At 46.2% G+C, this 26,992-nt stretch overlaps 1 protein-coding gene across 1 annotated transcript in view; it reads right to left on the bottom strand.

Annotated features, from left to right (window-relative positions):
• The window catches only part of Xylt1 (xylosyltransferase 1), a 299,655-nt gene that overhangs the window by 61,275 nt on the left and 211,388 nt on the right, over positions 1 to 26,992 (bottom strand). The window contains exon 5 of the mRNA XM_045130371.1: positions 25,813 to 26,015. Within this exon, the coding sequence (XP_044986306.1) occupies positions 25,813 to 26,015 (203 nt within the window). The remainder of the gene's footprint in view (positions 1 to 25,812; positions 26,016 to 26,992) is intronic.

Below are 26,992 nucleotides of genomic sequence, written 5' to 3' on the forward strand. Positions count from 1 at the left end.
TGTTTATGGCTGATTATTTTTCACCACTGGTACTATCCTGGTTTGTTCAAATAACCACCATGACCACCATAGTGATTTATCCATTTCAATCTTACCACAAAGGTGTCCCTAGATTGCATCCACTAAAATGTACTGGAATTTAGAGCATTTAATCTAATACAGGCCTGGTGTCAGAGTCACTTATGCTCCCAATTCTATCTCTAACTGGCTGTGGGGCCTTCATCATTTTAGCTATTTTATACTCAATGTCTACATCTTTACAACTGGGGGAGACAATGTGACCAACTTCACTGAACAGAAAGATTTAATGAAAGGAGGGAATTATTTGTGATTGGAAACTCCCAGCTCACATAGAAACTGGTACCAGAAGTGGGGTAGTAAACTACTGGGCAAGGGAAACCCGCAGAGACTTACTACAGGTTAGGTAACCTGACCCACAGAACGCTAAGTCAGGTATGACTACTGCCCTTACTATAAGTAAGACTTCTACAGATTTTGAGTCTACACTGGACTCACCACCCCTAGCGTCAGGACTGGGTCAGTTTGGATATCTGCCTGGGAGAACGACAGAGGACTCTCCACTGATCATGTTGTCCTCTTTGGGCCTCCTGATATACTCACCAGCCTGTCTGAACTGGATCAAAGTCACAGTGCTTTGCAAAACAGACAGGAAGCCACACACACAGTTGCCGCTTCTGCCAGCCTAACACACACACACACACACACACACACACAGAGGCTGTTGGCATGACAGAGATTCTGGAGTATCAGCAATGCTGCTTCCAATGTGTTCTACACCCACAGGCTTCCAAGGCTGTTGGTGCACCTCAGAGCTGATTAGAAATTTAGGAATATCAGGCCGTTTGAATAAAGGATGCTGTCCCAGAGGGGTCATGTGGAACTTCCTGGAGATAGAACACCAGAAATGTTATTTATCAACTTATTGGTTCATTAGTTTGTTTAGTCAAGTACTGAGGATTGAACCTAGGACCTTGTGTATGCTAAGCAAGCACTACACCACACCACTCAGCTCCATCTTCAATCCCAGTCGGAATATTTAAAAAGAGACTTAATCATATAGATTGATGGTCTTCAGACTGCAGCCAGAGGGGGAGTCTCCAAGTTCTGATGGATATCAGGGACCTCAGAAATTCTAACCTGAACTTTCTTCAGAGTAAATTGACATCCACCTATTTCCACATTGGAATCATGGGTAAATTTTACATGGAGTAAAAAAGATTCAGTGGCTTAAAAGTAAAATTTGGATAATCATTTGATTTCTGATTCGTTTTGTGAAGGGGGCAGGTAACTTTTTTTTTTTTTTTTTTGAGTAGCACTGTTTCCATCTGTTCATCAGGGAATCATAACATGACATGTCTCATTGCATTGTTTAGAGGAGCAAAGGAATGATGTGAAGTTAAGCTGTCAGCAGGAACATTGCGTGTCCATAAACACTGAGTACTGGCTGCATGACTACCGAGCCTGTGCACTGGATTTCTTTTCCTCCTTTTCTTCTCGGGATGGCTTATATTGATTGTCAACTTGACTTAAACAACCTATGAGGGATGATGAAGATTAGGTTAGCCTCTGGGGCAAGTCTGTGAGGGACTATCGTGATTAGTTTAGTTGAGGTGGGAATACCCACCTTAATTGTGGAAGGCACTGTCTCATGGGTCAGCACTGTATAGAAAGGGGAGAATGGGCTGCTTTGTCACCGTGCTGCAAGACAAGGACTGCATCAAGTTCGTCTCCATCATAATGGACCGTAACCACGTGTAAGCTGAAACATACCATTCCTCCCTCAAACTAATTTTGTCAGGTATTTGTCCCAACAACAAGGAGGAACACATACACTTCCCTTCTCCTGACTTGCCTGCTAAATCTTTGGAATTATTTGGAAGTTTTCTGTATGCACGCGCTGCTCTGTTAGCTGGCTGGGTAAATGCAATTTTCCCATCCTTTGACAAGCCAAGCTCTGACGTGAACATTCTCTGAACCTTTATAATATGCCCCAAACTGTTGGTTTTTGGCTTCATATGTGAATTGTGATCTTTCTATCACTGCCATTATCTTGATGGGCTAATTTTCATGGGAAAACTGAGACCTGTTCTTATTTGATTATCCATGAACTCACATATCCTGGTTCTCTGGTCAAAGTTATTCATTTATAGGAATTCCTATCCATTCCAAGAAAGATGTTTACTCAGGGTCAATACCTTAGCCCTGCTCCTTGCCTGGCTCTATGGCAACCAACACAATGTTTACTAACAAAAGAAAATTAATAAATGTCACCCAGGACCATATTAGAGACCTGCTCATAAAACTGTTCATGGAAAATAGTGGCTCAAAGTTCACTTTGATTTTGATTGTTGTTGAGTTCTATTCACCTTCCTGAGTAGTACCTGGCTGTTTTATGAATCAGGATCGTGCAGTCTGTTGGAAAAGCAGGATACATCCAGGATGATGGCAAGTTTTCATGCCTACTTTGTTCACATCACTCTAATTCCCATTCATCCCTTCAGCAGATATTTATATTGCACATATATTACTCAAGTCCTATTTTACATGCAGGGGAAGCAACCATGATAGATACCAAGACCCTGTGAGAACTGAGCCTGATGTCTCAGGCATCCCTTATGGGTCTTCAAGACTAGGGCTAGTCATGCGCTCTCTCTGCAAGAACCAAGAAGCTGACTATGTTCTCATTATCGGAGAAGGAACTCCGGTAGAGAAGGGTTTGGCTAGTATCTATGTACACGGTATATAATAGTTGCTTGATGCACACAGACAAGTGATAGATGAAGTTCCCCAAAGCTATTCCAGGTTGCTAAGGTGGAACTTTAAAACTCACATTGAATTCCATTCGTGTTAAGGAAAATATGTGGGTAGAACCAGCTAAGATGAGACTACATGAGAGATAGCCAGATGGACCTCTGTTCTGAAGGCACCTTGTTCCACAAGTAACCCAAGTTCAAAGCCTACCCTCACCACTGCCTTGTAGGTTTCTTTTATCTTCTAAGCCTCAGTTTCCTTATTGAAGTAGAAAAGATGTAATGAGATCTTTTGTGCGAAAGGCTTAACCAAGAGGCGGTCACATATTTATCATTTAAACATCTGACAGCTCTCATGACTTACTGCTTCCAAGGAAGGGGAAAGGGTAGCTGATGAGTCCAACTGAACTGTAACTATGACATCATTAGGGTTGTTGTGCTGTCCTTGGGATGTCCATAGACACAAAGAGAAAGCGGAGACCAGCCTCTAGGTTGGTTCCAGAAATAATATTGGCCCCCGAGAACTCCACACACAGAAGTTGAAATCCCTTCCCATTCCTGCTTTATCTTTTTTTTTTTTTTTTTAACCATTTCTTCCTTTCCTCGTTTGGGTGGCCAAGCCATCTATACCAAAAAGTCACCCTTTATATTCTACTGTTCTGTTCCCCTAGAGAACTCTTACCAGTGCATATGCATATATGTATTAGTGTACACTCATTTTAAAAAGCAATCCTGTGCAAGACCTAAAAATGGTATTCAAACAAAACTCACGTATTACTATTCATAGCAGTGTTATTTAAAAAGGTGGAAATAGTCCAAATATTCACCGATGTATGAATGGATAAACAGGTTGTAGTATATCCATATAATGGAATATTAGTTACCCATAAATGGAGTTAAATTGAAATATGGCTATAGCATAGGTTAATAGAATTTGTATTATGCTAAGCAAAAGAAGCTAGACAAAAGTAACACATACTCCATCATTCTACTCATATGAAATATCCAGGGACCAACTCAGTGGAAGCAGAAAGCAGACTGGTGGCTCCCAGGAGATAAGGGTGGGGCGTTAGAAGGACTGACTGTTTAATCATGGGGTTGTTTTCCTTTTGAGGTAACTGGGATGCCTAGAGACTAATGTTGGCTATACAACATCATGAAGACACTAAATGCCACTCAGGGTAAGTTTCCTGTTGTGTGTTTTCTATGACAATAAAAGCACGAGTTGAACTAAACCTGTGCAGACTGCAGAGTCATTGTGGTGTTTGTGCAACACTAACCATGCCTGATGTAGCACACATATAGTCTGTGCTGAATGTTCACAAGCATCTCAGAAAGGAGGCGCCACAGAGGGCTATCAGTGAAGCCAACAGAGCTTTTCAAAGCATGTTAACTTGTGCTGGGGACTAAGTGCTAAGCCTATGAGGTACATAGTCCTGCAGTCAGTATTATATATTGGTATTATATATCTGCACATATTAAATATTAGTATTTGCCTTCCCAGTAGCCTCATGAGATTGGTCCTACTGCTGCTCATTTAACAGAGGGCGAAGTGGAGACAGCCCCTGCTAACAGCAACTAGAGCACCCAAAACCAGGTCCACATGAGTCCTGGGGGCTACAGACAACTAGGCTTGGCCATGAAAAGTGGAGGGGACAGGCTGCTGTCCTCTTGTTACAAGGCATGGAGCAGGTGAGTGTCTGCCACAGGACATGCGGGATTGTAAAGTATTCAAAGCCAGTCCAGGGCTATGCAGAATCCTGCACACAGCTGGGTTCATTTGGTGTAGGAAGGTCCCTTTCTCTGCTGGGCTTCCAGACACAGCTTCTCAGCAGCTGAGCCAAGGACAGGATTTGCCAGGATGCAGCATGGCTCATTGTTCTTCTGAAATAGGCCCTCTGGCTCTCCCAAATGCTTCCCATTCTTACACTGGTGACATCTGGAAATACCTCTAGCAGGAGCAATTAAGTAAAGACAAAGCCCTTTCTGCAGGGTTCTTAGTCCAGGGAAAAGCCAAGAGATGCTTGTAGTAATTATGGTTTTAACAAATGGAATAGAAGACCGGTGTCTTTCCTGCTACTGAGGAGGAAAAGATAAGAGTCACTGTGGTCACCTTGGGGTAATAAGGGACAGTCGCTGAGCACTCATCTCCTCCTTCATTCCTTACTGCAATAAGTGGGTGCCAGCTGAGCACTCATCTCCTCCTTCATTCCTTACTGCAATAAGTGGGTGCCAAGTGCCATAGCAGGCCCTGAAGTCACCATGGTAAACAAGAGGTGTTCGTTCTGTACCTGTGGAGCTGTCACCCTGGTGGATGTCTCACTCTGGGTAGCCATCATTGTCATTTACTGAGTACCTTTTCTGAGCTACCCGGGGTGATTTTGCACGTTATGGTTTAATCCTCCCAGCAAAGGCTGACAGAAAAGAACTAGGATGACCCTCACCCTGCAAATGAGAAAAGTGAGCAGAGTGGTCAAGTACCTTAGCCAAGGGTGCTCATCTAGCAAGCAGGACAGACAGTTGGAACTTGAACTTTGACACCCACCCCGACTACTCAAACACACCTCTCTCCAACAGCCCGAGACTGTAACAATTTCTACAAAGAATTTCTGGGCTTGGTTTAGGATGTTCTTCTGGGAATCCTAAGGGCCTGGTGCCCAGAAATATCAGTTGATGCAGTGAAAGCAACAGGGAGGAGCAGCTGAGTGCAAACCATAGCCTGGGCTCGACTATCTGTTTCCACTAGCATGGCCCAAGCTATATCCATTTGCAAAGCTCGGACATCATGGCCTAAGCTAAGCTATACTGTGAATACCCACCTGCAGTTCTTGGGCTATAAAGCACATATCCAACTAGCAAAAAGTATTCGTTGTAGATTTCTCCTCCATCAGCAGCCTGGTACAGTCAGTACTTTTCCTTCCATTTCCCTACTATCAATAAAATGTAATGCTAAATAATCTCCTTAAGGTGTTTTTTAAAAACCGGTCCAAAGGCTTGGTGTTTTTGTTAGAATGAATTTAATTTCTTCAATATGGCTCTCAAGGTCATGAGATTTGAACTACATTACCTCCTCAACCTCATTATTTTGGCTTCTTACCTTCCCTATCCAAATAGTTCTGCTTAGTTTGCTGAATTCCTTGTAGCCCCTCCTGCCTTAGGACCTTTGCACACACACCTCCCTCTGCTTAGAATATTGCTCTCCATCCAGATTCTTTTTGATTGGCTAATTTTTCTCTTTGCACTACTCTCAGCTCAAAGGTAATTCCAAAGGGAATTTTCTCTGACCCTCAAGAGTCTTAGAGATTACAGACATGTCATCTCCCATTTAATATGCATTCAAACTTCCTTCCCAGTCATATCATAAAGGTGTAATGATTGAATGGTCTTATCAGTGTGTTTTTCAAGGGCAGAGATGCCCAAAGTCCTATTGGTGCTGGAAGCTCAGGTCTAACCCAATGTCTGGCATGCTTTTCCAACAAACAACTCAATGGCTGACTTGATAGGGGCTGGTAAATGCATTTGGTCAACACCTTGGTTAATTTCTTCTTTTATGTAAGTGAACCTATCCATGGGAACAAGGGGCTTAACTGCAGAGGGAGGTGCAGACAGGGGAGGTAGAGGGTGTAAGGAAAATATGTTCAACTTATAATATAGAAACATACACAAACTTAAATCTAAAAAGCAAATAAAAATGTTTGTTTTACTCTTTGAAATGATGCTGTAACTGTGGCACATTCCTGAGACTAATTAGAATAAAGGAGTTCATGCACATAGACACAGTGGAGGGCCAGACACAGCACAGCACCCAGATTTGTATTAAGAAACACATGGTGTCATGTCTGTTCACTCTGAGAAACCTTTGGGAAATAGCTGACATAAAGGTATCAGCCAGAATTGACTGGCCAACCAAAGAATAAGGCAGAAATCTCGGGACAGGGCTGGAACCAATGTATTGTGATTCTATGGTAATTTTGTGTGTATGTGTGTGTGTGTGTGTGTTCTGCCTGTGTGTATGTTTTCATCTATGTATGGGTTCACATGTGTATATGGAAGCAAGAGGAAACGTTATGTGTCATTCCTTGGGTATGTTCTCTACCTTTCTTGGAGGCAAGGTCTCTCATTGTCCTGGAGCTCACTGATTAAGAGCAGCGAGCTCCGGGAGTCCCTCCTTCCTCTAACTCCACAGGGCTAGGTTTATAGGTGTGTGTTACCAGCCAAAACATTGTTACATGGGTGCTGAGGATTGAACTCAAGAACCCATGCTTGCAGGGCAAGCATTTTACCCACTTAACCATTTCCCCAACCTATGTCATTAACCTTTCTGATGCCAGATGAGGATGGTGACATGGTGTGAACTTCAGGGCTAACAAGTGCTGTGTATTTCTGTCAGGTTTCCATGGAGAAGGATGGCTATGTGGTAAGCAATCAATGTAATCTGGCCAACACAGCAGGGCCTGGACTGAACTAAAGCTATGGGCTCCTGCTTGCTGCCCATCCCTTTGTAGCTGGCCCTGGTCAGACAGCCTGAGAGGAGAGCTTAATTTCGCATGCTCCTCATCTCAAGATGAGGACAGGCACACACAGAGACGGAGCTTCCCGTTGTACATCAGGTGTCACTGGTCAAGGGGAGGGAAGCCAGAAAACATCTAATGCTTGTTCTGTCTGGGGTCCTGACAACTGACCTCAAGCTGCTTCCCGGGCAGATGGAGTAATCTAGGGATGAAAGGAGATCAAGCCTGGGGTGGTGAGTGAATGGGTCAGAAGTGAAATCTGCAAGGGCTGAGATGGGATTCTGGGCAGGGCTGTTGTCTGAAGTGTGGGCGATCTAACAGGATGGCCTAGCGCAGGGTCTGCAGATGATGGCCTGTTTTTGCACAAGGTTTTATTGAAGCACAGTTGTGTCTGTTCTCTTATGGAGTGTCTACGGTTGCCTTAGCGCTGTGATAGTGTGGTTTTGTCAACAAAGAAACCACAAAGCCCACAAACCAAATCTTTACCCTTTACTTAAAGCTGATGAATATAGTGCTTTTACCCATTTTGGCTACTCCCACACTGCCCGCAGAACTTTCTGGCATGTCCAGTTCATCAAAGTGTCTTCTTGCCCCACATCTTCCTCTTTTCTCATAGGAGTTTTCCTTGGGTATGTTTCTACCTTTTCCTCGTGAGCAATTCTCTATTGCTGTATTCCCGGCACCCATCCAAGTGGCCAGCACGTAGCAAACATGTAATAAAGTCACCTGGCTGGGGAAAGATGCCTCAGTTGGTAAAGTGCTTTCATTACAAGCACGAGGATGCGAGTTTGATCCCCAGAACTCATGCTAAAGTTCCAGGTGTGGTGGTATGTGCCTGTCATTCCAGAGCTGGGGGATCCCTGGGGCTCTCTGGAAGCCATTCATTGTGTTCTTCAAGCTGAAGAGAGGCCCTTTCCCAAGAAAAAAGGAGCCCTCCATCCTCCATATGCACGTGCACACATGTGTACTTGCACACATACGTTCATGCATACGCATACCACATTCCATGCAAAATGATTTTATGAATGGGAAAAGAACTGCTTACCCATGTGTTAATGCTTTGTGAATATTTTCCATGGGCTCAGCATATTAGTTTTTCAGTATGTGTTAGTATATATAAATACTGATATTTAAGAAGCTCACCTATGTCCACTATAAGCCATCCTGCATACCACATGTGGCCCATTGATCATATTTGCGAGTCCCTGGCTTAGTATTAAAGACGTGGTCCAGTCTGAGTGTGAATTGTCATTCTCAGTACGCCCTTGTGTCCCTTGTGTCGTAACTGGAGAGTCTCTCTGACCACAAGCTAAATGGAAGAATGGACACCCATAGCTCCCTATATATATAAGAAACAGATAAACAGTGGTGGGGATGCTCAGGCGAGAGGATGACTCCAGAGACCTCAGCTCTTGAGAAAGCAACGCCCTTTGCCATCTCCACAGCCCATCCAACACACTACCTCAATGGCTGATGGGCTCCACTGCATCCCAGAAAAGCAATTTGAATTAATGTAACTCTTTAGCTTTAGGTGTCCAGAGAATGCATTGTTTAAAATAACTTGTTAGAAACTTCCCCAGGGTGGAAAACTTTTAAACAAAGATTGACTCTGTAATCAAAAACTGCTTGGCCTTAAACCAGATTCCGGCAGCACAAAGAGCGTAATTATATCAAGAAAAGGGTGGCGGTGTTTGTGCCCCTGGCTTGGTCTGCCAAGTAAAGTTGACTGATGAACACAATTAAGTGGCACCAAGGAGAGCCATTCTCTGGAGGAGGAGGACACAGGGGAGAGGTGGCAGCTCTCCGGGGCATCATTTTCTCTTCCTCTGGGTACAGGAAAAGAACACAGCTAGAAACCTTGCACTTCACCTTCCTGCCTGGGCAAACAGGGCCAACCTGGACAAGGGTCTTCTCCTTCCCCATTCTGTAGTAACAGTGCTATGGGCATAGGCCCAAGGTCAGAAGCAAGGGTCCAGCTGCTCAATCTGGGCAGGGTGGGGTTGCCCATCAGTGACAGGCTGGGGCGGGTCTGCCAGTGACAAAGACTTGCTTCTCAGCCTTGGCTTCTGTTCCATGAACTTTTCTCAAACTAACCACCCAACCAAACGTCCGAACCATTTTCTGACACCACTCAGTGTTCTTGGGCTAGTGTCGCTGGGGCAGACCACTGGATCATGGGATAAGAGATGGTTTGGTGAGGTTGATGGGGAAGACAAGGGTAGAGATATGGAGGAAGTCTGGAAGTTCAGGCACACTGCACTGACTTAAGACAAATGGAGAAGCGCATTTGGACAGGGCGGTGCTGTTCCATCCATCATGATATTGCAGGCTCTCTATATCAGCTTATAGCGTGAAGTGGAGAGAGGATGCTAGGGATGGTTTAAGTATAGACACAGATGACCCAGCTCAAGAAGACTGTCATTCATAAATAAATAAATAAATATATATATATATATATATATATATACATACATACATATATATGTATATGTATGTATGTATGTATGTGTGTGTGTGTGTGTATATATATATATATATATATATATATATATATATATATATATATATACACATACACATACATATATCCATAATGATTGGCTTTCCCCAAAGATGTACAGCAAACCATATTTCTGCTTCAGTACAAAGGCATGGGGATACAAAGTATGAGAGTATGGGCATAATGGAGAATAAAGGTATGATCACTTAAAAAAAAAAAAAAGGCCAGGCCATGGTTTTGCCTGGCATTAATAACCACATGAAGTTTTTACTCATGAACCTTTGTCCTGAAAGGAGACCCATTTCCTTGATTAATAACAGTAAAAAACAAAACAGCCCAAGTCTGTATTAGTATCTCCCATCTTCATAACAAGCCAAAGGAGCCAGTAATGTGGGGCAGCGACTAGGCTTCCCATGGGCCTTCTCCTCCTCTACGCCCCTTCATGGATTTACCCCAGTGGGGGAGAAGTCATTAGTATGATAGCTCAATGCTTGTGCTATTACGTGTGGCATGGTTGCTAGGTTGGAAATGTGCCCTGGAAAGGCTTCCCCATGCATTCCACTCTGTACCCTGTGTTTATGTGCCCCGGCTCAGATTGTGCTGAAGTAATCCCCTTGAGGCCAAGATCAGTCACATCCTTCATTGTGCCCTCTTCCCTTCCTGCAATGTGGTAGGCATGGCCAGCCACAGCACGATGGTGAGCTGGGTGTTTTGGGTCCTGTGCATCAGCATGGCTGAGCACCCTGGTCTCAGTTTTAGCTGGTGGGAAGTGAAGAGACAGCTGTGTGTCAGGGAGCTAGGGGAAAATCTATGCTTGCATCTCTGTCTGTCCCTTGCTCCTTATGTGGCCCAAACGTTAAGTCACTGTATCATCCCTCTCCTCCAGCACAGAGAGTGAAATTTTGCTGAAAGGGAGTCTTAAACAAGAGAGTCTTCCATGCTTTTTCTTTGTTCCCTCCTTCTTCCTCTTCTTTTATTTTTGTTCTCTCTTTCTTGGGTACATATGTGCAGTGACTGGGTGCTGCATGCATGTGCTCATGTGTAGGTTCACACGTAGGTGTGCAGCTTCTTGTGTACATGCATGTGTGGTGACCAGAGGTTGGCATCAGTGTATGCAGTCACTCTCCACCTTATGTTTTGAGACCAGGTCTCTGACTGAACCTAGAGCTCGCTGACTCAGCTAGACTCTGAGCGTACCTAGGGACACTCTTGCCCCTGCCCCTCAGACCTGGGATGACAGGTGTGCATCACATTGCCCGTCGTCTGACATGGGTTCTGGGGGTTGATCTTAGATTCTCACGCTTGCATGGCAAGTACGTTTACCTTTCTCTCTCTCATTCAGATCTTGTGACTCTCCAAAAACAAGACCTTTTCCTTTTTTTTTTTCCCATAGTTCTGGAGGCTTGGGATGCAAAAAAGGTTAAAGTACCAGCCAGTTTGAGCCCTCTTCACTGGCAGATGGCTACTGCTGCAGTCACCTTCTCACTGCTGGGATAAAACACTCTATTTCAGCTTACAGTTTTGAGCAGAGGTTCAGTCATAGTGGGGAAAGGAGCCTGGGCCCAAGCAGAAGGTCTGGGTTACATCTCCCCATAAGCAGGGAGGAAGTAGTCTGAATGAGCTGGCTCTGAACAGGCAGCAGTTTGGGCTAATAAACCTGAAACCCCACTTCCGGTGACACACCTCCTCCAGCAAGACTCCACCTCCCAAGCTGCCAACAGCTGGGAACAAGCATTCAAATCACACGAGGCCATGGGGGACAGTTCATTCAAACCACCACAGCCTCCTCCTTACTGGATCCTCCAGTGGCAAAGAAAGGCGGAGAGTGCTCTCTCATATTTTCCCCCTGTCATCTTATAAGACCAGAATTCTACCTTCATTTCCTACTCAAACCCTAATGACCTCCTCCAGGCCCTATCTTCAAAGCCAGAATTCAGGCTTCAACACGTGTGGTGGGGTGGGAGGGAGACACGATTAGCTTTACAGCAACGTTTCTGATGTGGGACCAGCTGGGGTCCTCTGCCCCTTTTCTGTCCTGGTAGAGAAAGAGGGTGGTACAGACAATGTAAGCATTGCTCTGGTGTTACTTGAAAACAATGATGCATGGTTGGGGGAAGGGGGTTGGCAGCCATTTCTTCTTAATGACGTCTGTGTTGGGTGAATATTTTAATGAATGGGAATTCCATGGGGCACCACCAGTGAGAGGTGAGGTCAAGAGAGTCTTGCAGCCCACAGGGAGCAGGATTCCTGAGTGCTCTATAGCTAGAATTTGGGTAGATCTAGCTAATTCAGGGCAGTGGCCAGAGTCTATGTTTGGAGCAGACACGTTCATTGAAAGCCCCAACCTCCATCAGCAAAGAGAATGAGCCCATCAGACAAGGGTCCATGCTGGCTATGCTAGCCATGTGGCGATGTATGTGGTCATTTATGATTGACTGACTCCCCACCCCTCCCCAGGAACCTGGAGTAGACAGGAGAGAATCTTGACGTTAGCAGTCTACTGAGTTGGAATCTTTGCCTGGATACTGCCCTGTTGTGTAAGCCCGGGCCAGTGAACTGGCTTCCCTGAGTCTCAGTGCCCTTCTGTGTGTGACCACGTGGAATGTGGCAAGGCTGTAACAGAAAGGGATGGCGGGTCAGCTCCCAGCTCTGCCGTGGACGACTCCTGCTTCAGCTCTCAACCAGAGGAGAGCAGAGGCTAAGATGGGAAGCAATGAGTGCAGTGTGTCAGCCCACAACTCTGGAGCAGCAGAACCCAGTGCAGAAGAGCTCAGGTCTGCCCTCACCACCCACCCCCATGCTGAAAGAAACCCAGCCTTGAATCCCAGTTCTGATCCCAAGGGTTATGTGCTCCTGAGAAATTTCCTTTACATTTCAATGTGCACGCAGGGGCACACTCATGTAAGTGCAGATAAATGTGTGAGTGGAGGCCAGAAAACAACCTCAGATGTCATTCCTCAGGAATTCTGTCCAATATTTTTTAGAGACATGGTCTTCTACCGGCAGAGAGCTCACCAGAAAAGCAGGACTGGCTGTCCAGCGAGCCACAGGGATCCAGCTGTCTCTGCCTCTCTACTGCTGGGATTATAAATGTGTGCCATCCACCTGGAATTTTTACATGGGTATCGAGGATCAAAATGCGGTCCTCACATTTACAATGCAAGCACTTTATGAAACAAGCCATGTCCCTGGCTTTGCTTTCTTCAAATGTAAAACTGGGAACAGGGATAGCATCTACGATCTGAGGCTCTTGCAACTGTGATGCTGGGTAATGCATGGGAATCACTTGGGCTAGCACTCTATGTTCAGGACTTAAGGAGAACTGTTGACAACTAGTGACAGAATAATGGAAGATCTCAAAAGATTCTCCTGGGCATCTACTAGGAAAGGTCTTGACTGGCTATTTGCCACGCTACGCAATGACTCAGGTTGACAGCAAGGGAAGAAGACTAATAATACAGATTTTTAAAATCCAGTTTCCATTTATATATTTAACATTGGATCATAACTCCACCCCTTGTGCTCCGTTCTTATCCAAATCTCTTCCATCATCAATGCAAAAAGGTTCCACTTGACATTATAAGAGGGGCAGTGTATCCAAGTTACCCTTGAAATTAACCTCCATCTGTAGACAGGACTGAGGAAAAGTCATGAGGAATAACAGACTCTACTAGGCACACCCACATTATGGACTACTGTGGGCTCACATCCAAATTCCCAGGATGTACCTGGCGCACCCCTGCATGCACACCATCTCTAGCCCTGGCTGCCACTGGAAAAGCCACATCAAAGAAGGCTTTTCTTTGCCAAGAAGCAAATGTAGTGCAGGTACTGGGGAGGAGATAGCCGGGTTGGAAGTGTCCCATCCTCAAATGCAGATCTGCTGCCAAGTGGAAGGAACACTGAGAGACAGGGGGAGAGAGGAGGAGAAGGAAAAACCTTAAAATATCCAAAGCACTCACCACCCTGGGATCTGGTGAGGCCACTGGCACAAGATAACAGCACATTTGTTTTTTGACCGGTTGGGAATCAGTTCTCCCTTCTTTGTGTAATAGCAGGGTTAATCCTGTCCAGTGGAAGAATATCTACTCCATGGCCCAAATACAAAGTCTGTGAGGTTATTGTTTACATTTAAATTAAAATAAGTGCTAGCCTGATGGCTCAGTGGGGAAAGTGCCTGCCTCATAAGCATGAAGTCTTGAATTGGGATCCCCAGCACTCACATAAAATCTATGTGCAGTGGTACATGCCTATATTTCCACCTGTGGGGAGGCAATGACAGAAAAGACCCCTGGAGCTTGCTGACTAGCTAGTGTAGCCAAGAATAGACACACACATCAAAAATGGACCATCAAATTCTTTCAGCGTTTTTCTCAGTAGTGCACTAATACCAAAAAAAAAAAAAAATTAATTAATTAATCAACAATATGTCAGAAACATTTCAAACCAAAATGGCAACAGCCCTCAGGTGAAGCACACATTCAAATCTTGCCTTCAGTTTTTGTAACTGATTTTGTGCAGTCATCTCCATACTTCCAGAAAGTTCTGTCTTTATTCACATCAGCCAAGGTAGTGTCCTAAACTTATGCGACCAATCTTGTCTTGGTGAGAAGCCTGAGTGCTTTTCCTCTAAGTCTCGTGAAAACTCCCAAGAACCCTAGCCTCCCTCTATTTCTCCAGTGGACATCAGGGGTCAGTTATGGTCTCAAGAAAGCCCAAGATCTGTCTGACTTGTTAAAACACAGCTCAGAAGACCCAGAACAAGCAGAAGGAAAGTCAACTGCATTTCTTCAAAATTGGGAGCATGTCCTGACAGCTTGATAAATTGTAGGGCTGAAGATATGTTTGTTACTAGATGCAAACAGTCCTGTTAACAGCATAATTACAGGTATGAGTTTCTCACCCGCTCATGAACGACAGCCTGAGCAGGTGTACCCTTTCAGACTCACAAATTATCTGGTGGAGCTTTGGTTGGATGGTTTGTGTCTCAGGGGTTTTGGGGTCTCAGCAAAGCGGGTGCACATCTCTGAACATCCAAACAGAGAAGGTCACACTCAGTGATCCCAGTGTGACTGCCCATGAAGTCCTGTGTCTTTCATAGGCCCATCACAGCTTTTTCTTTTGCTATTTATTTCTGTAATTACGTGACCATTGTCCATCTCCAGGCAAGATGGTTTTCACACCTCCTCCACTTCTTACAATCATGTGGGGTGCTTTAAATATATGTAGATTCTCATCATCAACAAATTTATAGTCAACAACTGCTCTAGGGTAGAGCCCTGTGTTTCTGAGAATCACTCAGGACCTTTTTGTTCTGCCTTTGCTGAGAACCTCATCATGATACATCAAATTCCCCTTGGAGGCATACTGTCTCTGAGTTGTAACCCCGGGATCCAGGTAGATATCAGTAAATGCCTCGCAGAAGCCCTTGTCTATGTTCACGGCTGATGCAGCCTGTGTCCTCCTGCAGGAATCTGCAATCCCAGACAAAGGCTGTCTGTACTCACAGCCCGAGTGCAAGGTAATGAGGGTTTGACCCAGGTGGAGAGTGTGGGGACAGAGGTGAGAATGCACATGAGTGTGACGTCAGCATTACTGCTGTGTCAGTTACTTTCTTGTGGCTGGGAAAACAGATCTGACCAGTAGCAACTTACTGAAGAAAAGAATTTAATTCAGTTGACAGTTCCAGAGGTTATAGTCCATTATGAAGGAGAAACCCAGACATGGGCAAGAAACCAGTGTTTCACTATCTCATCTGCAGAAGAGGAAGGGGAGAGAATTTGGGGGAGGGCAGAAATGCCAGCAGGGCTAGACTTAGACTATAGAGCCTCAAGCTCTGCCTCCAGTGACAAACTTCCTCCAGGAAGGCGCCAGCACCTAAAGGCTCCACAATTTTTCTAAACAGTACCACCAACTGAGGATTAAGTATTCAAACACATGAGTGTATGGGGGATATTTTTACACATATGCCACACTGTTGGAATCACTGTTAGAATTTGGGGCCAGCCTGAGACCACAGAGTGAATTCCAGGTCATCAGTCTGGGCTACAGTGACACCCTAGCTAGCACAACGAACAAAAAGATTACACAGGCTTGGCATGAGTAGCAAGGTGGAGAACACATAGGTTTCCAGCCGCTGGTGATCTGAAGGAGGTGGGTCCCACTATGAGAAATACAGAAATGTGAGGGGGACTGATATGGGCTGGGTCAATGTATTAGAATAATCGCTTGCAAGCTTTCCTGGGGAGACCAGATAGCTTCGTATAGCTACTGTCATACATCTGGCCTACAAACAGGTATATCTGCTACCTAAAAGTTCTTGGACCTTTTGTTTCAAGAGACTACACTCTTTCAAAGAACAAGAAATACCCGAAGAAGATTGAGACCCTCAACATTTCTTCACGAGATTATAGGAGGGAGCTCATGGGGTCCCACCCTGCTCTAAGGAGCTATTGGCAGAAAATGGTTGCTGGTGGAGGTACAGTAAGGAGCTATTGGCAGGTAATGTTTGCTGGTGGTTGTGGAGTCATGTGTTTTGGTATTGTAGCCATGGGAAAGTTGTCCATGATCTGGTAAATAATCCCCGCCCATGGTCATACACACAACCTGAATTAAACTCTGGGTCACACACACACACAAAAGACATCAAAGTAGTAGAGGGTTCTGTCTGGGAGACGGAGGTTGGGGCCAGTGGAAGCAGGAAGGCGAAACAAGCAATAGAGGTGAACGCTATACAAATACATTATATAAATTTATGAAATTATCGACAAATAATGAATTTTAAAAAAAGAGAAAGAGGCAGCTCACACTCATCAGGACAGGCACTGTATAAATAAACAGGTGAAACGAGGGTGGACGAGAATGAGAGAAATTAGTAGTTGCATGCACTTGCTGGTGGGAGTGTAAGATGGCGCAGCCATTACAGAAAACAGTATGACGACTCCTCAAAATAAACCAAGGTAAAATTACTGTATGATTTAGCAATTCCACTTCTGGTTATATGATAAGAGACAGAAGTGGGGTCTTGAGGAGATATTGGTATATACATGCTGATGATGGTATTATTCCCAACAGTCAAAAGAGAGGTGCATCCCAAGTGTCTATGATGGATGCACAGATAAACAAAGCAAGGTTCTACAGAGGATTTTACTCAGCTTTATAATGCAGCAAAATTCTGGCTGATGCTACCTCCAGGGAAAACCTTGAGGACATTCTCCTAAGTGAAATAAGCAAGGCAGAAGACAAACATTGGAGGACGCCACTTACGTGAGGTACATAGAGTGAGCAAATTCCTAGAGAGGGGACAACAGTGGTTGACAGGGACTGGAGGAAGGAGGGTTTGGGGAGTTACTGAATGAATGGAGATTCAGTGAAATGAAGAGTTCTGGGGACAGATGGGCTCATTGTGAATCTATTCAGTTCCATTCAAATGGATCCTTAAAAAATGGTGGGGATGGTAAACTTTATTCCACATACATTTTAAACGGGTGATACAAGAGCTGGAAACAAGGAGGGGCCACTCTCATTTAACCTGTTGGCAACCAGCGGGCTGTGACCTTTCTGGCTCATGACAGGTCTCTTCTGAAACGCTCTGTGAGTCTCCTAAATGAGGCTGTCTGTGTAGGTATGGGGTTCCTAATCCCCAAGCAGAAGGTGGCTGCCTGGCTCAATGTGTCTGTAAGGCTAAATGTCTACTTGGATCTGGAAGCTCATTATGACTTTCGGGATGCCAGTGTCTGCAAGGGAGCTGCAGAGGAGAGGACCTCTATGGCACATCAGATACCATCCCCTCCTCCCTTGCTTTCCCACTCCCACTTGGGGCCTCTTCATCTCTTCTTGCATGGCCACCAACCCGATCTCTCTATATGCTATATGATCACTCTTCCTTTAAACCTCACAGCTCAGGACTGGGAAGATGCCTCAGTGGGCGAAGTGCTTGCCATGTAAGCATGAGGGTCTAAGTCTGGATCCCCAACACCCACATAAAATGCCAGGCATGGTGGTGTGTGCCTGTAGTCCCAGTGCTGAGGAGGTGGAGGCAGGAGGATCTTCGAGACTTATGGGTAGCTTGTCTGGCTAAATCAGTGAGCTCAAGATTCAATGAGAAATTATTTCAAAAAGATAATGGGGAGAATCACTGGGCAAGATACCTGACATTGACATTGGCCTCCACATTCAATCACAAAAATATGCATGTGAACCTGAACACATGTGCTCACACACACAAAATCACACACAAATATGCATGTGCACCTCAACACATGTGTACGAATGCACACACACACATACACACACCAAAAAAAGAAACCTAAAAACAAAACCTCACGCCTCATAGACAAGACTTCAGTGGTCCAAAGGTTGGCTAGAGCTCTGTTTTGATGCCTCACCTGCCTGCCTTTAGGAGGCAGGAGCTTGCTCTTGGTGGTCCAGCTGAGGCAGCCTTATTTCAACTCCTCAAACTCCTATCCATGGCCCTTTGCCCATGTCACCCTGTCTCCCTGGAACACTGTCCTTGGACCACCTCCTACGTCTTCCATCAATTCCTGCCCAGCACCCGCAGCTTCTGATATGTGCACGTGATGGGCTCTTGTTTCCCCCAAACCAGATGAAACTTACTTGTCATGTGCTCATAGGACCCTCATCCTTTCCTTGGGAAGGGAAATACACACTTCTTTTGTAGTGGTTTGAATGTGCAGGGTCCCCTACAGCCTCATGTATCTGTGACCAAGTCCCCCAGCTTGTGGAGCCTATGGGAGATGAAGCCTTGCTGGAGATGGGAGTGGACTTGAGATTTATTAGTTTAGCCCCACCAGGTGCTCAGAACCTTTCTGGAGGAAGGGTGTCACAGGGGGTGGGCCTTGAGGCTTATTAGGCCAGCCTCACTAAGTATTGCCAGACCATCCTCACTGCTTCCTTCCAACTGATGTGACAAGTTATGATGTCCTGTCATACTTTCCCCACCGCGATGAAGCTTCTCCTTGAAACTGTAAGCCAAAGTAAACCCTTTCCTTCCATATGCTGTTTCTGGTTGGGTGTTTCGCTCAGTGATGAGAAGCTAATGGAATCATCTACTGTCCCCCTCTTCCTATTGATAACAGTGGTCTCACACCGACAACCTTTACTATGTACTAAGCACCCCACAAACATCAACTCACACAATCCTCTACGCGACCACCTGGGGTGTTACGATTATCATCCCCATTTTACAGATGAAGAAACTGAGACACAGACATGTCAAGTCTTTGAGTTTACACAGCTGATAAGCAAAGAGGCTTGGATTTGAGCTGGATGCCTGACCTCAACTGCTGTGGTGAGGATGGGACTGAGTATACTTCTCCCCATCATCGAACGTCCGGTGTCTGACAGAGTCCCTGGCACACAGTGGTCAGTGAGTATTTGTTGAGTGACTGGAGTAAGTCAAAAGGGGGCCCCATGTCCCAAACTCATCCATGGGCAGGGAGGATTCTCTCCACTGACCTCACCAGGCCGGACTGGGTAGATTCCTTTTCCCCCAAGACAGTTCCAAGTCACCATCACAAATAATGAGGATGTGGAAAGGAAAGCTTAGACCTCAAACCCAGCCTCTAGGTTTTCGCCTGTCACTCCAAATCATATGTCAAACATATGTCACCATGTGCATGCTGCCCTGCCTACAATACCCAGCTAGCAGGGCCTCAAGCAGTAGGGCTGGGGCGAGTTCCACATAAGAAAGTTGCACCTTCTTACGCAGGATGCGGCCCTCTGTTGAGGACACACAGCACAAACCCAATCTGCCCAGGGCATGGGGGCTTTGAAGAGCCCTTGAGCATTCTGGTCCTATCAGTGGATGAGTGAATAAGCCATCTGTGGTCTGTCCCCACAACGAAATATCAGTAAGCTATAAAAATGAACAAAGCCCTGCTACACGCCACAGTGTAGATGAGCCTTGAACATCTTCTGCTAATGAGAGAAGCCAGTCACAAGGCATGCTCTCAATAGAATTCCACTCATGTGAAACATCCACAATAGGCCAATCCATAGCTACCGACAGCAGTTAGTGCTTCACAGAGGCTTAGAGAGAAATGAAAGCGAAGCAACTGCTCAATGGATTCGGGGTTTCCTTCCCCCTCCCTTCCCATTTCCTTACCCTTCCTTGCCTTTTTTGCTTCTCCCTTTCCCTTCTTCGGCTTTCCTGTCTTTCACACAGAACTGAGGATAGAACCCCTGCTAGCTCAGCAATGTGCTATTCAACTATCATCGCCAGTCCTTTAAAAAATATATTGCGATACAGTTTTGCTGAGTTGCCCTGTAATTCAGGATCCTCCTTCCTGGGCCTCCCTAGAAGCTGGGGTTGTAGGCGTGCACAACCGTGCCCCATTGCAGCACAGGTTCTCTTCTGAGGTGAAGAAATTATTCTAGAATTAGACAGAGGTGATGGTTGACCTATATTCTACTGAAGACCACTACATTGAGCACATCAAAATGGCTAATTTGATGTTAAATGATTCCAGAGCAACTCTTAAGGTCAAGATCTTTAACCTCTCGGTGCCTCAGTTTCTTTGACTGAAAAGAAACACAGGTGGAGCATTTAGAGGAAGATGTGCGTGGAGCATGCACTATGGCTGCTACTTGCTCTGAGCAGTAAGAATTGTCACACACATTCATGAGCCTCTAGTCTGACCAAAGGAGAGAACTGAAGGAGGGAATGCATACACACTCACAGTGTGCAGGGTAGAAATGCAGAAGGGAGTGATTATAAAATCACAGTGTGCACAGCTTCCACCCTAATTTCTACTCCTAGGCTCTGCTCTGGGTGCTACTAAACGCTTAAGTTTCCTACAAATCCTGCTGGGTTCCTATGCTCATTTACTTTTCTTGGTGGGGGTGGGGGTGAGCTTTAAGAGAACTGTGTTGAAATCCCCAGCAGAAGGCTTGGCACATACTAGGTGTGCAAAAATACAGCTCCTGAGTGATGAGTCCCCCCTTGACAGGTGCCATCGGAAGGCTGTTCTTTGGGAGACTGTAGAGAAGCCTTAAGACCCATTTCATTTCTTGACCTACAGATGATGTTTATTGGCCTCTTCAGCTTCCAGGTACCTAGCCCTGGAAGCATCCAAGACACAGGTGTAGGTCTAGAGCTTAGAACGTCTGTATCTATGTGCCAGGGCATCCTGCATTAGACTTCATGGAAATAAATCCCCAAAAGGCAGAAGCAGCAGACCTTGAGTTTAGCTTGAAAAACAGCAACAGATTTCTCTGTGCTGCACATGTGCGCGCATGCATGAACACACACATATATAACACACTGCCCACGTACGCACACAGAAGGCCACCAGACAGAATGTGAGCTTTAGGAGGGCCTAGGAACACAACTCAATTCTCCTCTTTTTGCCCCTGGGTATGGGTCCTGAGGATAGACAAGCTGTGTGGGTTCAAAGCAAGCAATAGGGCAAAATGCCCTTGGCTTCATAACTTTGTGTGGCCAGTGTTAAATATCCTGGGCATGGTTCCTTGCCTCAGTAAACAGGCTATCATGAATACAATCAACATGCTTTTTGACAACTCGAGACACAGAATTTGGATACGTCAAGTACTCGTGGTGGGTACTTAACCAGCTGCAACCAAAGCTCACACAGGCCAGGGAGCCCATCACCAGTACGGCAGGCAGGCCGGGAGTCCTTAAACATACTTAGCCTATATATTGAAAACACAAGAATGTTCTGCCCATTATAAAATGTGTTGGGGACTGGGAAGACGACTCAGTGATAAAGTCACTTGCTTGTTAGCTTGCCAGCCTGGGGTTGATTCCCTAGTACCCACATAAAAGCAGACACTGAAAACCGGTACATGTGTCTGAAGATGGTTTTTAGTGACAAGAGACCCTCGTGCAGGCAGGCAGACACACACACACACACACACACACACACACACACACACACCTATTTCACCTATTTAATGTGTAGGTTCTATCCTATTTTCCACAGCCCAAATCTCCTAATCTGCTTTATCCTCTTTGGAAAGAGAGGCGAGTTCAAGTATTATTTTGCTAGTCTTTTCATTCTATCAAAGGGAAATGGCAAACAACTAAGAACAGGGACAAGGTCAGCCTATTAAGTACATAGCTGTGTGAACCCACATTTTCCCAGAACTTGCTGTGTGCATGAAGTGCTGTGTGACAGCCCTTGATGTTCCACCCTTCCTTTTCCTCTCCCAACAGTTCTTTTGCAAGAGGCACAAGTGAGCTCCTCTTAAGGTGGGGAAAAAAATGAGATGTAGCAACTTGGCTGGTGGACAGTGAAGCCTATCACCAGCCTACATGTGCCCAGGCTTAGCCAAGGCTACTGACCCATTAGCCATCAGTCTTCACTACGTAATAGAAAAAAAGTGCAGACTTCCTGCAAAGCTGGACAGGGGCACAGATGGTGTGGTGCTAATCACAGACTAAATATCTTGGAGTAGACACTGTGGACTATTTCCCCAGCTTCTCAGAGCTTCTGGAAATGTCTGATGCGGATCCTCCCATCCCTTCAAGGAGGCTCCTAACTTTACCCATCCTTTCAGAGCTGGGAGGAGTGGTTTTGGAAGGTACAGATGGAGTGGCAGATGGAAAGTGAAAACCTATCAGAGTTGCTCAGGATAAAACCATTCATCTGCAAAATTTATATGTGTATGTGTGTGTGTAGCGGTGGGGGGGGGGGATGAATTCAAGACAACAGCAGCAAGAGGGACCAGAAGTGCCTGATGCATGAAGTGCCTCTGGACCCCCGGCTGGCGGCACAGAGCAGGCAGCCGGGTTCAGTGGGGGTGGGTATGCACCAGGATAATGGTTTGAAAGTGAGGGAAAGAGAAGAATCCAGAGACAGAGACCAAGAGCCTTAAAGCCAAGAGCCATAAGATGATGATGCTCTTCTGTGAGCTCCCAAACAGCCCGGCGCATGGTCTGAGAAAGGATAGCTGGGACTCTGGGAGGAATGTGAGCTGCAGTATTGGGTACAGCTTAGCCGCTAACAGTTGGTGCTCACTGAGCACCCTGCAAATGCCTGGTGCTCAGCTATGTTTTATTATCATATCTTCATGTTGCATGGATAGAATTTCTATCCTTGTGAGCTGGGAGTTAGGTGGCAGGTCTCGGATTTAAGTCCTGAGCAGTCTGGTGAGTGTCTTGGCCAGCATCCCCTGCAAAGCTCAGAGGACCTGGAGGTAAGTGGCCTTGGTTAAGACTTAGATTTGCAGCTGATGCATTATCTGTAGGGGGCAGCAGTGAGTACGCCTACCTGGTACCTTCGTTTATCACGTGGGTTGACCAGAGGACGATTTCATTTACCTCCTCTAGGAATGTATCTAATGCCTTTGTGCTATCTGTAGGTTGGAAGCCATCTATGTATTCTAGATCCCCAGTGACCATCTCTGAGAGAGGCACAGTCAAACGCAAGAGCTTCTTGTTTTAATTTATATGTGTGTGGGGGAGGGGCATGCCCACACATGGAGGTCAGAGGACAACCTCAGGGTGTTTTCCTTTCCTTACACCTTTTTTTTTTTTTTTTTAAATACATGGTGTGTCTCTTGTTCTTTATTTTTAAGTATTTTTATTTATTTATTTACTTATTTGTAAGGAGAGAGAGAGAGAAAGAGAGACAGAAAGAATGAGAGAGGGAATGGTGTGCCAGGGCCTCTTGCCACTGCAAATTAACTCCAGATGCATGCTCCTCTTTGTGCATATGGCTCTTTGGGGGCTTGGCAAGTAAGCCCCTTTAACTGCTGAGCCATCTCTCCAACTCTCCCTTGTTATTCATTCATTTTTTTAGGCAAGCCCAACAGACTGGCCCTTTACATGAGAGAGAGAGCGGAAGAGAGAGAGGGAGAGAGAGGAGAAAGAAAGACAGAAAATTGGCACACCAGGGCCTCCAGCCACTGTAATTGAACTCCAGACACGTGTGCCGCCTAGTGCTCATGTGCAACCTTGCACACTTGAATCACCTTGTGCATCTGGGTTAGGTGGGACCGGGAGAGTAGAACATGAGTCCTTAGCCTTGGCAGATAAGTGCCTTAATTGCTATGTCATCTCTCCAGCCCCTTCCCTTATCATTTTTGCTGCTGCGTGTGCGCCAGTATAGCTGAACCGTGAACGCTGTGGCTCTCCTGGCTCTACTTCCCATTGCTACAGCCATGTTGGGATTTCCGACGCATGCACCTCTTTACACCTGACATTATGTGGATGCTGGGTAATTGAACTTGGGCCCGCAGGCTTGCAAACATGTGCGTTTAACCGCTGAGCCATCTCTCCAGCCTCCTAAGAGCTGCCATCTTGATAATGAACTATAGTTCCCGTTGTCATTTTTCTTTTCTTCCAGGCTCTCTAAAGGAATTCTCTGTGCTTATGATCACCTTAAAGAAGAAAATGACACACTTGCAGAGTGACAGCCTTTCCTGATGCACCTAAAGGTTGTAACTCCTCACGTTTCACCACCTAGGGGCTTCTGGCTGCACCCCAACCCAAGAAAACTGGGGCCAAGCAGGCTGTGTATAACCACCAAAGAAGCTCAAAATGTGTCTTTTCACGTCAAATCTGCACCATCAGTTCCTTTGTTAAAATGGGATCCCCCAGATTGGAAACATGGGCCTCAAAGAGCTCAGAGCTCTGCTTTGAATCCTGTCTGGACTGTTTTAAGAGCCTCCCTGCTTCCACTCAGTCCTCTCGGAGCTCGACTTCCGGGTCAGATCTCGCCCTGTTCCAAATGGCCCTGCATCTCACTTGGAGCAACAGCAAATTCTAGAATCTCTATTGGGTATCCGTGACTGCTCTCAGCACCCCTCTCGTAACTCGACCTCCCACTTGCTCTGCTGCAGCCCTTCAGCCTGCTCTCGCTGTCCACACCAGTCACATGCCCATCTCAAGCAGGGCCTTCTCTCTCCTCGGCTTCTCCTCTGCCTGTCTGTGTGATTCTCTTTATCCTCTGTTCTTATCTGTAAGGAGGCTCTTGCCCTCTCTCATAAAAATTACAGTGCTCTTCCAAAGTGTAGTGGTGCACACCTTTAATCCTAGCATCAGGAGGCAGAAGTAGGAGGATCACTTTGTGTTTGAGGCTCGCCAGGGACTACACAGTGGATTCTAGGTCAGCATGGGCTACAGTGAGGCTCTACCTCAAAAATAACAACTACAGGGCTGGAGAGATGGCTTAGCGGTTAAGCGCTTGCCTGTGAAGCCTAAGGACCCCGGTTTGAGGCTCGGTTCCCCAGGTCCCACATTAGCCAGGTGCACAGGGGGGTGCACGTGTCTGGAGTTCGTTTGCAGAGGCTGGTAGCCCTGGCATGCCCATTCTCTCTCTCTCCCTCTATGTCTTTCTCTCTGTGTCTGTCGCTCTCAAATAAATAAATAAAAAAATAAAAATAAAAAAATTAACAACTACAACTTTCCCCTATACCTATCCTTCATTTTCATTTGCTAACATAACATTTACTTATTTTTTTAAATGTTCATTTATTTATTAGAGAAAGAGAGGCAGAGAGAGAGAGAGAGAGAGAGAGAGAGAGAGAGAGAGAGAGAATGGGCACGCCAAGGCTCTAGTTATTGCAAACGAACTCCAGATGCATGCACCACCTTGTGCATCTGGCTTACATGGGTACTGGGGAATCCAACCTGGGTCCTTCGGCTTCACAGGCAAGCGCCTTAACCACTAAGGCGTCCCTCCATGCCAACGTTTACTTGTTTGTCATTGGTGCCATTACTTGCATGGAAGTCCCATGCAGGCAGGGATTTCAGCCTCTTAAGTGCGCTAGGCACAAGTATCTCCTCCTCGAACTGAGGTGGAAAAACCATGTGGGCATAATAAACACCCCTTGAAGGAGTGACTGAGTGAGTGACTGAGAGTGATTATCAGACCCAATCTGAAGGCAAGGCTGGTGGTTGCCTAGCAACGGCATGGAGAGCTCCCTATGGCATCCCACAAGGCAAAGCACTTCTCAGGCAGGACGCGGAACTGCTGTGCTTTCCTGGGTCCCCGCCGTTGCCACACATTCAGACTGAGCTGCCCTGGGACCGCCGGGGCCTCACCTGATGGGGTAGTCAGCGGCGCTGAGGTTGATGAAGAATTCCCAGGGCCAGTCCGTCATCTCCAGGAGGTCCCGCATGCTCTGAAGGTAGGTGGACAGGAGGCTGGCACCCCCCCAGATGGTGGCCATCCTCCAGGGGGTGACACGGACGTTGCCGTACTGCCTGGCGAACTGCAGCACTTGACGGTGCAGGTAATTAGATCGCTTTTCCCAGGAAAGAAGAAGCGACAGTCAGCAACCCACAACAATGTCCTCCAGCCATCCCCCAGCCCTCTGCCATCTTGCTCCCCCCCTGCGCCCCCTACCCCCTAACCCCCGGGACAGCGTGTCTGAACACAGTGGCTTTGGCCGAGTCAGTGTTGCTGGCCTGGGATTTCTTTGCTTGCATCACTATTCAAACTTGTAGCGTGCCTGAAAAGTTTTCACTGTGCATACTCTCATCATGCCGACTGCGTAAGCCCGCTCAACTTGGGCCGGTGGAGCCAGGGATCCGCATTTCAACATACGGTTGATGCGCGTTGCCTAAGGGCATCAAGCTAAAAATAACAATAAATATCTAAATTTGATGAGGGTTTGGAGGTGGAGTTTCTGCACTCAAGTCCTTCCTGATCACTGCTGCCCACCGCCTTTCCACAGGACTGTGGGAGGCAGGTCTTGGAGATGGAAACACACCGCCTTCGCATCCTTCTTTGGTTTTTCGGGCCTCAGGATGCAATCAGGGACTTTCACATGCTGGGCAAGTTCTCTAGCCCTGAGCTACACCAAGAACCACTGGTTTCTTAAGAAGATGGAGTCTCACTAAAAATAGGAGGCTTCCCTGAGCTCATGGCAATCCTCCTATGGAGCTTGCCTGCAAAGCCCAAGGACCAAGGACCTGTGTCCGATTCTTCAGATCCCACGTTAGCCAGATGCACAAGGTGACGTGAGAGCGCAAGGTCACATGCGTACATGGTGGCGCATGCACCTGAAGTTTGCTTACGGTGGCTGGAGGCCCTGGTGTGCCAAATTCTCTCTCTCTCTCTCTCTCCCTCTCTCTTGCATAACTAAAAGGACAGTCTATTGGATTTGCCTCAAAGGAAAAAAAAAAAAAACACAGAAAAGAAAAGAAAAGAAAAGAAAAAGAAAAAAGAAACCTCTGGGCAAGATAACTCCAGGGTCAGCCTGCTTGCTGGCTGCGGGGC

Source organism: Jaculus jaculus, chromosome 11, assembly GCF_020740685.1.
Source record: "Jaculus jaculus isolate mJacJac1 chromosome 11, mJacJac1.mat.Y.cur, whole genome shotgun sequence".
Lineage (NCBI taxonomy): Eukaryota > Metazoa > Chordata > Mammalia > Rodentia > Dipodidae > Jaculus > Jaculus jaculus.